Raw genomic sequence first — 18,149 nt, forward strand, 5'->3', positions numbered from 1 at the left:
TAGTACAACAGCAAGCTTACCTGCCATCCTTTGTTCTCAGAGACTTCCAGATATCCATCATATGCTGACTCCCCATCAGTACTCTGATTCAGGCGATAGAGATGAGTCAGGTGAGACAGACCAGGTCTTGAGCAGTCTTCTGAAAAGCTTGAACACCAGACATATGCTCCTCATACTCCTTTCAGAGGAAGAAGCCTCAGATTTTTCTCCTACATCTAATTCACTGAGCCACCCTAGTCCCTGAAAGCCACTTTCTTCACTCTTCTTTTTTTCTCAGTGGCTCCCAGGCATCCAAACTGTAATGGTTCTGACAGTGCTCTGAATGAGACAAGACAGATACGAGTTACTTAGTAGTCCTCTGAAGATCTGAAATGTCAGATGCAGCCTCTACTTTTCTCTTTGCCCCCAGTATAAAAATTGTGAGCAAGGGTATTCTCTATTACTGCTGAGCTATGCCAACTTAGAGAAGGAGCTGATGCAGTTAAAGTGAAACTGCTCTTCTTACCCCCTTGAATGAAGCTGTTCACAGCTTTGCACTTGGGTACTGTAGCATCTTAACTGGATTCTGGAATTCTCACTGCAGTATTTTGGTCGATATATTCATGTTAAATTGATGCTTCTGTGGGGGAAAAAGGGGCCTGAGGCTTTCTGTTCAGCCATCCTGTGATGTCACTTTCCTGATTTGTTCTTGAGCTCTACATACATTTGTCATTTTGAGAGTTTTTCATTGCTTTCCCAGGTTGGAAACACTATTTCCTTCATCCCATATCATCCTTTTTTTTTTCTTTTTATAGTTAAAAGTTTGTTTTCTAATTAAGAATGCATGCAAGAGAAAATAAAATCTACAAAAAATAAACTTTTTTTCCTATTCTTCCTTATATTTGATTTGATGTTTGGCTCAATATAAACCTCTAAGTTCAAAATAATTTTGCCTCATAATATTGATGGTACTGCTGAGATATAAGTCTGATGCCATTTTATGGAAAAGAAGTATTTAGCATTTGGGGAAGGATTTCTGGAATCAACTCTTGTGTAGTCAAACTCTAAACTAATTCTCATATTTTCAGCTCCATCTGTTACTCTATTTATTTGTTGAGTAAGTCATTTAGTCCAGACCCTCTTTGAGATTTTACTGGACAGGCTAGATCCATCCTTTACTTCAGTTGAAAGGAGATATATTTATATATAACTATTCCAAAATGTCTAAAACATTTTATTCATGCACTAACAGTATAAGACAGAGCAGTATTTTGAACCATAAAAAATTGTCGGTTTTTTTGTTGGTCAAAAGCAGGCAAATACTGACAGTTTCATACATTTCAATCTAATATTAGTATAACCATTTAATACATGAGGCAACTAACTTACAGAGGAGTTAAGCCACCAATTTGAGCTTTTCTGGTTCCTAAGTGCTTGAGATGGAAGCAAAATCCATGTTTTATGAACCTTATCTCCGTGTCTTTCCCACCACAGTATTATATATAAGGAAAGAGCATATCCGTGTATAATATAAACCCCACTGAAATAGTGTCTATGTTTTGTGATAAATTTGCTATAGATACAGACAATGAGAAAAACTTCAAGAAATCTATTTAAATGCTCTTCATTAATTTTTTGCAACCTTATGTGTTTTTTCCAAATTAGCAGAGTGCAAAGTATCAAGTCATTTATGCTATGAAAAAATTACATACTTAGTTTTTCAAATTAGTTAGCTATGAGTAAATTATTTTTTACCACTGCTGTTTAGGGTTCAGAGAGTTAAAGAAAAGGAAAAAGAATTATGTCTGATTAAATGAAAAAAATAGAATTATTATGTCATGAAAAATTATTTATTTCCCTATAGCTCCTTTTTTTTTTTTGAAAGAAATGAGCCAAAGTTTCTCTATTTCCAGAAAGACAGAAGCCTATCTTTCATTTCAGATATAGTCTTCCTAAATAATATCTGAATTGGAGTTCAAATCAATAACCCAATCCCTCTTTTGATTATACTAATGTTTCTTTTAAAAATTTTTTTTATTTTTTAGAATTTTTTTATATAATGATTTTTATCTTTTTCCATTATAGCTGGCTTACTGTGTTCTGTCAATTTTCTACTGTACAGCATGGTGACCCAGTTATATATATATATGTATACATTCTTTTTTTTCACATTATCATACTCTATAACAAGTGACTAGACATAGTTCTCAGTGCTACACAGCAGAATCTCATTGCTTATCCATTCCAAAGGCAACAGTCTGCATCTGTTAACCCCAAGCTCCCAATCCATCCCACTCCCTCCCCCTCCCCCTTGGCAACCACAAGTCTATTCTCCAAGTCCACAATTTTCTTTTCTGCTGAAAGTTTCCTTTGTGCCGTATATTAGATTCCAGATACAAGTGATATCATATGGTATTTGTCTTTCTCTTTATGACTTACTTTGCTCAGTATGAGAGTCTCTTGTTCCATCCATGTTGCTGCAAATGGCATTATTTTGTTCTTTTTTATGGCTTAGTAGTATTCCATTGTGTATATATACCACATCTTCCTGATCCAACCATATGTCGATGGACATTTGGGTTGTTTCCATGTCTTGGCTATTGTGCTGCAATGAACATGCGGGTGCATGTGTCTTTTTCAAGGAAAGTTTTGTCCGATATATGCCCAAGAGTGGGATTGCTGGGTCTTATGGTAGTTCTATGTATAGTTTTCTAAAGTACCTCCATACTGTTTTCCATAGTGGTTGTTCCAGCTTGCATTCCCACCAACAGTGCAGGAGGGTTCCCTTTTCTCCACACTCTCTCCAGCATTTGTTACTTGTAGACTTATCAATGATGGCCATTCTGACTGGTGTGAGGTGGTATCTCATGGAAGTTTTGATTTGCATTTCTCTAATAATCAGTGATGTTGATCATTTTTTCAAGTGCTTATTGGCAATCTGTACATATATATATTTTTAGTTAGTGATTGGAAGTAGGCTTTCTAGATTTAAATTCTGACTCTGATTTTTCTAGCTGAATAATCTTGACCAAGAAACATGTACCTTGATATTTTCATGTGACTGTCTGCTTTCGTATGCTTTTCTTATTCTATTTGTTTGCATCTCTCTTTTGTTGATGTTTCCCCTTGTGTTTCTTTGTATATTATACCTTTGCTTAATGAATTCCAGGCAATGAGAGAAAATAAATATGTTTGTTCAGTCTTCTTTCTTAAGCCAGAAGCTAAATCTGATTCTTAAGTTTAGAAAATATTCAGTGATTTAGTGGTTTTAGTGTATTTATTTTTTAGTAATTTTTGCTATTTTTAAACACGATTTCCTTCTCTCTCTATTCTTATATTATCTTTACTATATTTGCCTAATGATCTAATGACACAGAGTCAAAATTAAGCAGGAATTTTCTTTCTTTTGATAGATTCTTAGTAATAGTAGAAAAACTATTTTAAAGCTGATCAGGATTTAATTATTTTTAAAGCATTGGAGGCAAAATGAAAAGTGTATTAGCATGTTAGAGAAAGCCTAGTTTTTTTCCTTGTATTACATCAATTCAAAGTTAACTGTTTTATAACACTTTATGAAAAACTGAAAAATGAACCAGAAAATAATGATGATAATCATGCTGATAGCAGCTACAATTCCAAAACTTCCTAAATGTATACCAGATACTTAATATATATCATGTTATTTACTCTTCATGCTATTTATTACATAGCTCTACTAGGTAAGCATTCCTTTTTTCAGGCCTGCAGCCATGGCACTTGGAAGTTCCCAGGCTAGGGGTCAAATCAGAGCTACCATTGCCAGCCTACACCACAGCCACAGCAATGCTGGATCCAAGCCACATCTGCAACCTACACCACAGCTCACATCAACGCCAAATCCTTAACCCACTGAGCAAGGCCAGGGATCAAACCTGCATCCTCATGGATACTAGTTGGGTTTGCTTCCATTGTGCCACAATGAGAACTCCCTAGGTGAGCATTTTAGAACTCATTTTTCTTATGAAGAAACAAAGATTTAGAGTGCTTAAATAATTTGCCCATTGCTATAAAACCAGTAAAAGACAGATCTTTCTGACACAAAAGCCTATGTTCTATGATTATATATAGCCAATATAGGATTTAGAACATAAATATTTGTATAAATTTAATTAATGAATGGCTATTACTGCATCTCAGGGAACTTTGTTCCCATTTTGCCATAGCTCTTCCCTCTAATACCATGGAGGTCACTGCAGTTGCTCATAGTAGCTAATGCTTCCAAGTCACATTCCTTTAAAATCCTCATCACTAACTTTCTCATTGGAATCCTCTGTTCTTTTAGAGGCCCAGCCCCAGGTGAGCCCAGGAAGGGAATACTCTAACCTCCCTTACTGAGGGCAGGAAATTGTATGTCTGTATTGTTCAAGTCAAGTAGAGTGTTTTATAATAATAGATACTTTGTATACTTTGAAGATTGAATGAATGGTGCTAAAGAACAGACTAAAATTCCTGATGTAGAAGACAGAAGAGGGACTGTTGTTTAGGCAGAGGGATTTATCAAGTAGAAACTGTAAAGTATTTTCCTATAGAAATAATGTAGAAGTTGTAGTTAAGTTCTACAGTTTAGTTGATATCATGAAAACATCAGTCCAACTGATTTTCAAGTTATGTAGTATATGTGGGTTAATCTGGCAGCCCAACCACCATTTTTATAAAATGCTCTCTGAGCAGCAAACAATAGATTTATGAATGAATTTTTGGAAACAAACTGTTTGCAAACTGAAGTTATCGTAGACCATTAATTTGTGAATTATCTTTGGTGTGTCTTCTCATTTACTTATAAGAATCCGAGATCAAAAGCTATTATTTATTACATAATAATAGCACTACTCCCAACTCTTTCCTATTCTCTCTGCTCTTACCTCACTCAGTGTTCTTCAGGTTACCTTATATATCATAGCTATTCAAAAAACTTTTGCATATTGATGTTTTTGGCCACACCCAAAAGAAAAAAGCTTATGGATGTAGAAGTTCCTGGGCCAGCCAGAGATTGAACCCATGCCATAGTAACAACAATGCCAGATCCTTAACTTTCTGAGCCACATGGGAACTCTGTTAGTTTGATTTTTAATAGGACTATCACTCATCACAAAGAGTAGTATATCCTGAATTCCTAGGGTTCTTGCTTCATCCTTTAATTTCAAAATACAGAGGAAAATTCTAAATAATCTTTAGAATGTGATCATAGCTCTAATTTTAATTGATATGATTGTACAATATTAATTAAAATAAGTAGATTATAATAATGGTTTAGATGTTTCATTTCTTCCACCTGACTTATAATTTAGGGACAAATGGTTATTGTAAGGTCTGGAAAGCATCTTGGCCCCAAAGCCCTGTGTTCTCACTTTAAAAAATTTCTTCTGACTGGGACAGAGAGGGAATAATCTTCCATTTTAGGAAATTTTATAGAATGTATAGAGCAACATATCTATCCTGGTGTCTGAAAATAGTGTTTTGGAATTTAGGATGACCTAACTACTTATCTCTCAGATGGAGAAAGGGTGTAACTGGGAAAGAAAGACCCATTACACATTTGTTTTAAGTATGGTGATAAAAAGACACTTAGTTCACAACTGGCACTGTTTTGCCTTTGCAGGTGTAACTGTGTGGAACCACATAATCCTAGCAATGATACATTGAAGGAATGGAGGGAGTCCAATATTTCTGTCTCTAATATAATTTGGGAGAATCTAACTGTGTCGGTAAGTGAAATATTGAAAAATAAATTATATCTTGAATCTTATTACTAGAAAGGCTTTTATTGACACTTTAAATGAATTATTGCAACTAAGGTAAATTGTTTTCAATACATACTGTTATAAAAGTGATAGTTTTGTCTTAACTTTGATTTTACCCATTTCAAGTGTTCATAAATAAACTGGGGTTTGCTTTCATTATTAAGCTTTTCCAGTAGTTAATAGTCCTGAGTTACTCTAAAAGCACACATATATGGCATAATGTGACTGCATTAACTGAAAGCACAATAAATAAGAGTGGTGTTGACCTAAATGAAACCATATGGCAGAATTAAGTTGCTCTTCTGTGTAATGAACCCAGAATGCATTTACTTTATTCTGTAATACTGCTCCAGCTGTTCAGAATATGTTGAGGGGGAGGGGATGTTTGTTAATATTTTAGTGTAAATATTGAACTCTTTGGGAAAAGTCACTTTTCTTAACAAAATTCTGCCACCTCCCTCAGGAAAGTTTCTTACTTCCGTTCCTCCTTATCTTCCATTCAAGAAAGGGAATGGTAATAGATATTCACCTATCAAAGTAATCTTATACCTTTAAAAATTTGTTTTGACTTTCCTTTTTTTTTTTGCCATAGCTTTTTTCCCCCCATAGCTGCCTTTCTCAATTCTTCTAATTCTCTTGTAATATTTGTGCACCTGTTTTTTGTCTACATTTTCATCCTTTGCTTCTGGTCAATAAAATCTCATAGTTGGTAAAATAAAAATTGTTCTGCTTTTCATAAGTATCAAAATATGAGTCATCCTTGTTTCTTTTCTATTCTTCCCAGTTACAACATTACAATCCAAAGCTTTTGCCACTTTATCTACCTGTGTAAGTTCAAATCCCATTATCATCATCAGCATAAAACTATGATTTCTTGCTCATTTTATGAGAAACACATTTTAGTAAGTGAGCCAATTAGGGACACATAGAAATCTTGTTTGTTGTACAAATATTATAAAACTCTAAACATGATTCTTGTAAGATCACTTGACCTATTGCCTATTTTCTCAATTTTTCTCATTAAATATTTTCTTTCAAAATCAAAATCAAATTAGTTACTGTCTGTTTAAAATTCTATCCTGACCTATATTTTACTACCTTTCTTCTTACCCTAGTCATTTGCTCTAAAATAAACCTTTGCCTTTAGAAAAATAAAATATAAGCCTTAAATCACTTTTGTTGTTTTCTTCTGTATAGTTAATGTTTACTCTGTTTTATTTTTCCCTAGGAAAAAAAATAACCTTACCAGACTAATTCCTTTCAGAGAGCCATTTAAATTGACCAGTAAAAGAAATGATGAGCTCAACAAGAAAAAATGCTATTAGTTGTTCAGAATTTAGACATGGGATCATTGTCGATACATTCAGCAGTGCAACTTCCATTTATATTCTGACTTTGTAAACAATAAAGATTTTGTGTCTAAAGAGACCCTTGCTTTTATCCCTCATCTCAGTGTCCCCTACAATGGAGTAACCCAATAATGTCATCTCTAAATTATTTAACGTGATAATCTACTCTTTGTGTTTTAGTTTCTTGAATAATTCAATGTTAAATAATAATATTCATCTATGTAATAGCAAATCCTGAATAATAACTTTCTAAAAGACTCAAAGCACAATGATCTAGCTAGCCATGAGTTAATTTTAAATATTGGAAGTTTTAGAGTCAAGCAGAGTACAGTGAAAAATATTTTGCAATCAAAGCAAATCTAGCACTTTTTTTTTTAAAGTTCTGTACTAGGTGCTAACATTATGGCAGAAATTTTCATATTATTTCTTATTAGTTAAAAGCAGTTTTTGCAATGGATAATTGCTAATCTTGACCAGAAATAGCCTTTATCACCAAAGGCAATGCTGCATAAAAGAGCTTACAGTTTTTAAGCCAATGAAGGCCATAATTTTTTTCTTTCTTAATTGTTATACTAGTTTTGGTTTTTTTCTAAGCATAATCATCACTAGCACCAAAAGCATTTTATTACTAATGCTCTGGGCTCATGGCTATTATAACTACTATTATAAAAATGTGATATAATATTTACTTTGTGTGTTACTCACTTGATAGCTTTTTAATTGAATTGTTGCTTATCTCATGAATTATAATTTATATCTTACTAACTCAGCAAGGGCAAAGAACTTAGGCTTTCTCTGATTCTCTTAAACCACTGAATGTATAGTTAAGAGTTCAGTTAACATTTAATGATTGTTTTGAAAAATAGTCACAAATCACAAATTTACCATTTAATGCAAATGTTTTAGTTTGGTTTGTTTTCCAGACTTACTGAGGTAGAATTGACAAATAAAAATCATATGTATTTAAGAGATACAACATGATGTTTTGATATATGTATACAATGTGAATAATTACCACAGTCAAGCTAATTGACATACCTACCACTTTACCTAGTTACCTTTTTTTTTGAGAACACTTAAGATCTACTCTCAGCAAATTTCAATTTAATTCAGTGTTATTAACCATAGTCACCATGTTATACATTAGAGCTTCATAATTCATTCATTCTGCATAACTGAACCTTTGCTCTTCAACCAATATTTCCCAATTTTCCTCTATCCCCAGCCATTTGTAATCATCATTCCACTCTCTGCTTCTGAGTTTGATTTTTTTTTAGATTCCATATGTAAATTAAATCAAACAGTATTTGTCTTTCTCTGGCTTATTTCATTTAGCATAATGTCCTCCAGGTTCATCCATGTTACAGTGATTGAATTTCCCTCTTCTTTAAGGGTGAATGATATTTCATTATATATTTATACTACATTTTCTTAATCCAGGCGTCCATTGACAGACATTTAGATTATTTCCACATCTTGGCTATTGTGAATAATGCTTAATTCAAGTGTTTTATAGCAAGCTAGAATACTTAGGTTTCTATGTTTATATATATTTTTAGCAATATCTCAAAATCTGTCATTTGCCTTAGGAATTCCTAGGCAAGGTTTAAAATATTCACAAGCAATTAACTAGCAATTGGTTAAGAATTGTTTCGTTGCCAGAATTACATATTTAGCTTATACATAAATAAGGGGCAGGACACTAACGCCAAATTTAATTTCTTATTTTATCAAACAATTTTTACCAACTTATAAAATTGTTGAAACTTAGAACGTGTTGAAGAATAATTAGTAGAAACGAGTTTGTCAACAAGCATTTTTTTCATTTTTCTAAGTGAAACCATATGTGAGACTCAAAATAAGAGAACAGAATTTAGATTTAGTTTTCACTTCCAAATCTCAGGACTTGGTGTGTATGTATGGGGGGGCGGTGGGGGTACAGTTAGTATAAACCAGAAAATAAATGTAGAATTTAGTAGTTCACAAATTTTCCTTTTTAAATAACACACTGTCCCCACCAAAAGGAAGAAAAAAATAAATATGCTTTTCAAATTTGCTTTGAATTAAAGTAGCAAGGCAAGCTATTGGCAATTTATTATAGCTTAAAAGACGGTAAAATGACTCTTTAAATGTTTTTAAGAATTGAGACTACTACCCAGCCAAGTTCAAGACTTGGAAGACTTTTACATCTGCACAAAAGACTGAAGATGATCACAAATCTATCAGACAATGTGTTTACAAAGGAGTTTCTAGCTTCTCTTTGTATTTGGTCATTCTTCTTAACCATGACTTTGCTTAATAATTGCTTTACTAGCATCTCTGGTAAAGGAGAAAGAGAAGAGACTAAAAAAATTCAGGGTTGGTTTTTTGTTTTTTTGGTTTTTTTTTGTTTGTTTGTTTTTGCTTCTTAATTTTAACAGAGATTTGAGAGAAGGAAAACTAAATCTATAATTAAGCCCTAGGGGATTTTTCTTTGGTTTTTCAATTAGCCAAGTTATTATGCTCTGTATTAACTTAATATTGATAATTGGAATTCATCTTTAGCTAGCAAGCAATATTTTCATTATATTAGAAAAGGGAACATAATTGTTTTATATAATTATGAAGTATACTAACAATTTTTCTAAAGAATCCAAGCCTTAGTCGTAGCCACCCAAAGTAGATTTTACTAATTTGTTTTGGGATAACAATGTAGTGATCTGTGATTTAGTCTAGACTCATTGAAGTTATTTATTTTCTGCTATACAAGGACTCTAGGTTCTGTGGCTTTATTCGTTGGGCAGTCTCTGTGTTGGTGATCAATGCATTAGCCCATATTTTTCTCTAAGAAATTTCTGTACCATGGCACAATTCAATTTTTGTTCAGGTCCACAATATTAACGAGGTCACTGGATAACTTAAACTATTCTTTTATCTGTTTTGAATTAAAAAAATAGAATACTAAGCTTTAAAATAAAATAGTAGAAACCAAAATGAGTTTAAAAGAAAGTTTTTATTTCAAAATATTAATGTCTAAAATGCCCAGTTCGTTCTCCAAGAAAGGAATTTTTTTGACTTTGCTGCCACCTCATGGCTAAGGCAGCAATTAGAAATAATCCTTCATGGATTTATAAAGTATATACCAGGAAAAAAAAAAAAAAAAAAAGACCATGAAGACCTAGTAAATATGAACTTTGCCTTCTCCCATAGCAACTTTTTCCCTTTTATTCTGTAATTTAAATTTGAGCTCCATCTTTGACTCCCAATTTCATTCCAATAATGATATATCATAGTTTTTTTTTTGTTGTTGCTTTCCTCACCTTTCTCGGGAGTTTTTGGACTAACTAAATCTACAAAATCATTGTTCTTCTTTAATATGCCATAGTATTCCCACCATAGGCATCATGTTTGTATCACAACTTTGCTGCCACCTGGCAGTGGTGAGGCCATAGGAAATCACTTCACTTCTCTCCACCTCAGTTTCCTCAGACCTGAAATAGAAATAATGATAACTACTTATTTTATAGGATTGATATGAAAATTAATTAAAGTGATTGATAAAGCAATTAGTTCTATAGATTTAAATTTAATTGGAAAAAGGCAAGAATTTTAGAAGTGGTTCATATTGTTCCCTGCCTCCTCAAATAGGAGCCATAATTGAACAATTTCAGCAGCTCAGCTGCAGTTGATCCAAAATGTGAATTTTATGAAAGATATGTGTTCTTTTTTTTTTTTTAAACTTTAAAGCTCTATTTGTTTAACTTCCTCTGGCAGGAATGCAAGTCACTGCATGGAGAGTATGTTGGACGAGCCTGTGGCCATGAGCACCCATATGTTCCAGATGTTCTATTTTGGTCAGTGATCCTGTTCTTTTCCACAGTTACTCTGTCAGCCACCCTGAAGCAGTTCAAGACTAGTCGCTATTTTCCAACCAAGGTACTTAGACTACAATTTTCCTGACTAAAATGTCAACCAACATGAAGCATGTTATGGAGTCATACATGTTTTAGGACAAAAGAAAGAGCTACTGTTATCATTAAAGGAGCCAGTAAAAGGTTTTTGTGTGATTGAGCTGCCAGGTTAGGAGCAGGTGGTGGGGGAAGTAAAGAGAAAGGATTTTGTGATATAGGTGCTGGGAGTGCATCTTCCCTCCAGGCTTATCTCCTAACTTCAAATCCCAGAAATAAACTCCCACTTTCCCTGCTTTCACTTTTGGAACTCAAAAGTGCACACTGCATTACTGATTGTCACTTTCTTGCCCAGTGAAGAGTGGGAACTATTCCAGCCTGACAGACACTTCATAGGAGCCACTGTTACATTCTGTAATTGGGAAAGCTCCTGCAAGACTCATTGGAACACTATCTCTTTCTCATTTTTAAAGTGTCAGTACCTCCCCCTAACCCACCATGTTTGCATCTGCATATTTGGAAAGGAAAGTAAACAGAGAAACAGCTTAGTTCAATATTTAACACTGCAAAGTAACACCTATGAGGCCTGACTCAGCCAAAAAAGAAAGAAAAGGAAAGAGAGAAAGAAAGAGAGAAAGAAAGAGAGAAAGAAAGAAAGAAAGAAAGAAAGAAAGAAAGAAAGAAAGAGAAAGAAAGAAAGAAAGAAAGAAAGAAAGAAAGAAAGAAAGAAAGAAAAGAGAGAGAAAAAAGAAAGAAAAGAATAAAAAAATTCATTTTAAGGGATGAGCTAAAGATTGTGATGAAAATTCCATTCTGGGAAAATGTTTTAAGACTGTTTCTTTGAGATAAAACTTCTGTTTTTGTTGCCACTTCCCTCCCTAAGATGGAAGATCCATTTCTTTTTTCTTCTTTAAAATTTTATTGGAGTATAGTTTGACTTACATTGTTGTCTTAGTTTTAAGTGTACAGCAAATTGGGAAGATTCATTTCTTTTCCCCAAAGGCTTAATTTGATTAATGCAAAATTATTTTTTGTAATAACTCCTGAATTTTGTATGTGTTCGTGTGTGTCTCATAAAGGCATCCTAATAAAAGCCCGATCTTGTTGATTATTTTTTAAGGATTTTTGCTCGAAGACAGCTTTATAAATGAGAAATGACTTTAAAAACTGGCTTACACAGAATAAATTTGTCCACTCTCTTGTGCATATCACCTACTGCCATACATATATCTCAGATAAACTAATAAAATATGCTTCTTCAAATAAAAATAAATAATTTTATTTTATGTTATTTCAGGTTTATCATATTAAAATGTTACCTGTGTGAGAAAAAAGACTAGAATTCAGCCAAATCTAGCCATGCAACCTTACTCTGTGTTCTAAATATTCACACACTTGAGTTCATAATAAACTTAGATTTTAATCAGCACCACTGGAGTAGTGGTATCATTAAAGATTCCCATAATAAACTTAGATTTTAAATAAATACTAAAAAAGCACAATGCCCATTGTAGCTATTCCATAATGCCTCATTCTGGAAAAACTGAGTGTGTATTCTTCTAAATGACAGAGATACCCAAATATATACTTGGGTTTTGACAGAGTTAATGTTAATATTATAGTATGCATAAAATATAAAGTTATGATATTATGTCATAAAGTGTTTATAAAGTGTGATTCTAGATTATGTTCCTGAGTATTCCTCACTATTTATAGTTCCTTCAAGTGACAAGTGTTTTCATTATTTTTAGGTTCGATCCATAGTGAGTGACTTTGCTGTTTTTCTTACAATTCTGTGTATGGTTTTAATTGATTATGCCATTGGGATCCCGTCTCCAAAACTACAAGTACCAAGTGTTTTCAAGGTGAAGTTATCATAGCATTTACTATCTCTCCATCTCTGTAGGTCTAATCTTTATTCAGATGATGGTTATAACACCAGTACTTGGGAGTTTCATGAAAATATAAAGAATACAGGTTAACAGAACAGTCAATAAAATGCCCACAGCATGGCTAATATTTTAAAAATAAAAGAAATCACAAAAATAGAAAACTAGAGGCCACTTCAAAAATTTTCCTGTTAATTATTCTATTGGGAATATCTACATTCCTAAAAGATAAGGATGCATTTTGAAAATAAGGGAAATGCATTTTCTTGATGTATAATTGCACATTGACTACGACTTGGAAAAAACAGATGAAATTAGTCTGGAATAGAGTTCTGACCGTATTACTAACTTTGTGACCTTGGGCAGGTTACTTAATCTCTCAACCTCAGTTTTCTCACTTGTCAAACAGAACTGGGGAGTTCCTCAAAGAATTGTCAAAATGAATTCCTTTGGGACTCATCTCAGGCACCAGCCATGTTTAGCACCCTTCCCTGAGCCCCTGATGTGGCCAAGGGTTTTTTTTGTTTGTTTTTTTGTCTTTTGCTTTATATGGTAGTCTGAACACACATCTAAGATAAGAGTTATACACAGTTGTCAATGTCATATTTGTAAATTAAATAAATTTGCCAGTCATGAACAGTAAATATTAATATGCCTTTATTTAATATAAGTATTGTTTGAGAACACATATTTTTAAGCCAATCTTTTGGAGTTGAAATCCTATCTCCAGCACTTATTGGCTTTGAAACCTTGAGAAATTTACTGAACCTCTCTATGCCTCAGTTTCCTAATCTGTATCTTTTTAGAATGTTGTAAAGAAAAAATGAGTTAAAATATTTAAAGGACTTAGAATGGTGCCTTATAAATGCTTTGTGAATATTATTATCATTATTATTAAATATAACTCACTTGGCATATCAGTTTATAATTAGGTCTTTCCTGATAGAATCTGTAAGACAATTTGATTTGATATTCATTCACCCAGTTAATAACTCTACATTCTTTAATTTTTCACAGCCCACAAGAGATGATCGTGGCTGGTTTGTTACACCTTTAGGCCCAAATCCATGGTGGACAGTAATAGCTGCTATTATTCCAGCTTTGCTTTGTACTATTCTAATTTTTATGGACCAACAGATTACAGCTGTCATCATCAACAGAAAAGAACATAAACTAAAGGTATATTTTAACAACTGTTTTAATGTAATCAGTGTGACTTACCTGACATCAATTGATGTTCATTATACTTTGCCTGAATTCTTTAGTCATTTACATTGTAAAATATTAAAATATTTTCAGATTTGTAATTTTATTTTCTATATTCATAGAACTTTTATCATATAATGAGCTTAAAAATAATTAATTAATTTTTTATAACACTATAAATCTAAATTCAGAAACCTCATCTCCAGGGCTTAAAATTTAAAAACATTGATGAAGTTCCAGATTTCTTTACCATGTTTAACACATTTTAATGAAATAACAGTCTATTTTGGTGAAGAGTAGATTTACCAAATTGTTTTACATCTGGCATTCTTCTCTTTCTCTATTTGACCCTAAGTATATTAAATTGATTGCATTCATTATTGGAACAAATTACATCTTCAAGTATTTGTTTTTTAATTCTGTCTATAATGTCCATGACATTAAACTCCGGTTGTAAATATTATATAGTTCATAAGTGACCTCTTCATCAAGTTTTATTGCAGATTTCAGTGACTTTCCTCTACAAAGAGGATAAATATGAATATACCTTATTTATTGTATTCTGACCTTGCCATTTTGCAGCTGTGAATAATCAGTTGTTTGCTGGTATGTAGTTTGTCTGAAATCTGTGATGTGAGCACTATCATTTCTGGGAATATGTTAAATAAAGTCAACAAAATCACTAAATGGTTAAAAATACTCTGAATCAAACCTTATAAAAACAGAACATGCACAGTCTTGTTTGTTCTGGCATCATGGGATATTTGATATTTGCCAGCCATCTTCATATACTCCTTAAACTCTGGAAACTTTTCATTGTCAGAGCAGCAGAAATCATCCTATATAGAATTTTTACATTTGTTAGAAAGATTTAAAAAATTTCTAATTGATTGAACTATTTGATCAGAAGTAGTAGTTAATAAATATAGGAAAGCACAATTTTTTGTAATTAATCTTACTGAAAAGGAATTTTCTCCATTATATTAAAGAGAATGTGTACCTGTCTTAAAGTAAACAATCTTCTTCACTGTCTTTGTAGAAAGCAACTTGAGTGCTCAAAACATTTTTAAAAATAAGTTCATATTAACTTATTTTTGTCAAAGGAAAATTTTAATTATTATTATTATTATTATTATTTTTGCTTTTTAGGGCCGCACTCACAGCATATGGAGGTTCCTAGACTAGGGCTCTAATTGGAGCTACAGCTGCCGGCCTATGCCACAGCTGCAGCAACGCCAGATCCCAGCCACGGTCTGCAACTCACACCACAACTCAAGGCAACACCTGATCCTTAACCCACTGAGCAAGGTCAGGGATCAAACCCACAATCTCATGGTTCCTAGTCAGATTCGTTTCTGCTGTGCCACAATGGGAACTTCAGGAAAATTTTAATTATTAAAGATATATTCTACAAAAATAGTTCATGAAGTCTTAAGAACTAGACCAGTGGTGTGCTGGTACATATTTAACAACCAGTTCTCTGTGTATGAAAAGAAAGACCCTGATTTATAATGTTTACTGATTTTCATTATGTGAATTCTCCCATCATGGCCCATTTCAAGCTATGAAAGTGACATCAATTGGCAGGAAAAATTTTGAAAATTAAACAATTGGCTCTTATAAGCCTATACGAGCTGGCTCCAAATACCACTGAACTACATTATTCAATATTGGAAATTTTGAATCATTTACTGCTCTCAAAATAAGAAATTCAGATTTTCAAGATTAATAATCTACTTATTTGAAATCAACAGTTTAAAGATATTATTTGCTTTAAAAATATAAGCCTTCTGCAAAAGAAAATAGCACCATAACTTATTAAAGTTATATAGTTAACTAAGTAGATCCACAAAACCAGTGTTAAGAACTTTATGTTGAATATCGTAAATCTGCTACTCTCTAAGAAGTGGGAAAACATTTTTTCCCTAGACACGAGTTTATTTTTTTTAAAACTGAAAACATCTTTATTTTTCTCATATCTATTTTTATTATATACCTAAATATATCTATTCATATGACATATGTTGAAGAGCATTATCATGGTAATTATCCTATGTCAACAATATAATTCTACATTATCACTTTTAACAGTGTATATATTTCATTGTATGAAACATGTTTTAAAATGCACTGAAAGTCTCCTGTTTTAGAAAGAAAGCTATATAATCATTATTTCCCATTATTATGGAAATTTTTTAGCCTTTATAATTAGGCAGAAATCTCACTGATTTCACTGAGAAATTATTCTTTGTAAATGCTATCGGCTAAACTGATACAGGCAGCATTTTTTTCTAAATATTAGTGGCATCGTATTGAAACAGAAAGATTAGCTAAGGGTGATATTATTTTTTTGGCTGTCCTGTATCCTTGCTCATTCTAGGTCTTTCCACCTTGTAAATCACATAGCGCTTGCTTACTCCTTGTTCTTCATGAGCCTCCCATAGGCCCTTGACATTCACAGACTTTCTAGAGCCCTAAATCAACAAATATTCTATATTCCCTTTACTAATGTGTAGAGTAGCTAAAATATAATAAAGCATTTTTTAAATGGTCCTTTCGAGTATTTGCATTTATAGAATCAAATATGAACTAAAGCAGTTAACGAATCCGACTAGGAACCATGAGGTTGCGGGTTCGGTCCCTGCCCTTGCTCAGTGGGTTAACGATCCGGCATTGCTGTGAGCTGTGGTGTAGGTTGCAGACGCAGCTCGGATCCCGCGTTGCTGTGGCTCTGGCGTAGGCCGGTGGCTGCAGCTCCGATTGGACCCCTAGCCTGGGAACCTCCATATGCTGCGGGAGCGGCTCAAGAAATAGCAACAACAACAACAAAAAAAAAGACAAAAGACAAAAAAAAAACAAGCAAGTTCTTCCAGTGAAGACATATTTTATCTACACAGAGCTTTTTTGTTTTGTTTTGTTTTGTTTTTGGCCTATAACCCTTGACTTCCCTAAGCTTCAATATAGGGTGGTCTCTTGCTACTGATTTTCCTGTTAACAGCAAAAAAAATCACTTTCTCAGCATATTCTTTACTCAGAGTGAACAATTTGTTCCATAGTCTCCCCGCCTGTTGCTTCCCTGAAATGTTTGCACAGTCTCTGGCTTTAACTTGAACCACATTGTCACAAAAAGACACACGTCTCTTAAATATATCTCCAGACCACAAGTTAACCACATTTTTAGCTTTTACTGATTTTCTTTTCTCACTTGAAAACCCACTTTTGCCTTGGTTGGAGCATTCCTGGAGATAGTTTAATGAATGATGATTTCCAGCTTCTGTATCACGTACCTGGTAGATTCCACATCATGCATATAAGTCTATATCACATGTCCAAGTCACCTAAGAATTCATCATTTCATTCTTCATCTCTCAGAAACTTAATTTTTAGATCTTTTCACTTTTTCTTCACTTTCATTAACAAAGCCAGTAGTTGGTTTTCTTTTAGAGGATTATTTCAAAAAATTTGAAAAATCATCTTGTATTACTGCATATGCAGTAGAGCTATGCTGAGCTGAAGAGTCTAGGCTCAATTCTCTGACTAAGTGGCTGAGTTATCCCTCAGAATGAGGAAGTTCAAAATTAGTCAAATTTTAACTCATTGCACCTAATTATCCTTGGGGTCACTCAAAAGTATTAGTTGCAAGTGTCAAACTTGAAAATGGAAATTATCTATATGATACATAGATGTAAAGCTGTACTCTCTCTAACATTTCTCATTTGTTTGTTTCTGCCCCAGAGAAGTGGAATAGGCATAGGTTAACTGAATCCCTTTGAAAAACAGTAAAAATATCCACTTGTTTTTTAAGCACATCCTCTAAAAGTGAAAAGATAGAAAGATATTATCTTTCAGAAAAGAAAGTTTCTGTTAAGATGCAACCACGGGCTTTTCTACATGTTTCTGTAGACAGTTCAGGCTTCTTTTGACATCATTTTTAATAAACAGCAATACAATCCCAGAGCACTTGAGTAAATGAATGCATTTGCAACATTCATTTGGCACCACATTCTCTTGATGATTATGGCATTTGATATGTTCTTTTTTGCCCTCTTTGTCAGCCTG

The 18,149-nt window shown here is 33.2% G+C and overlaps 1 protein-coding gene across 1 annotated transcript in view; it reads left to right on the plus strand.

Moving 5' to 3' along the window:
* The window catches only part of SLC4A10 (solute carrier family 4 member 10), a 312,403-nt gene that overhangs the window by 261,283 nt on the left and 32,971 nt on the right, over nucleotides 1–18,149 (plus strand). Inside the window, 4 exon segments of the mRNA XM_021075903.1 lie at nucleotides 5,618–5,723; nucleotides 10,862–11,023; nucleotides 12,747–12,860; nucleotides 13,902–14,063. Of these exon segments, the coding sequence (XP_020931562.1) occupies nucleotides 5,618–5,723; nucleotides 10,862–11,023; nucleotides 12,747–12,860; nucleotides 13,902–14,063 (544 nt within the window).

This window comes from Sus scrofa, chromosome 15 (assembly GCF_000003025.6).
Source record: "Sus scrofa isolate TJ Tabasco breed Duroc chromosome 15, Sscrofa11.1, whole genome shotgun sequence".
In the NCBI taxonomy this organism is placed as follows: Eukaryota; Metazoa; Chordata; class Mammalia; order Artiodactyla; family Suidae; genus Sus; species Sus scrofa.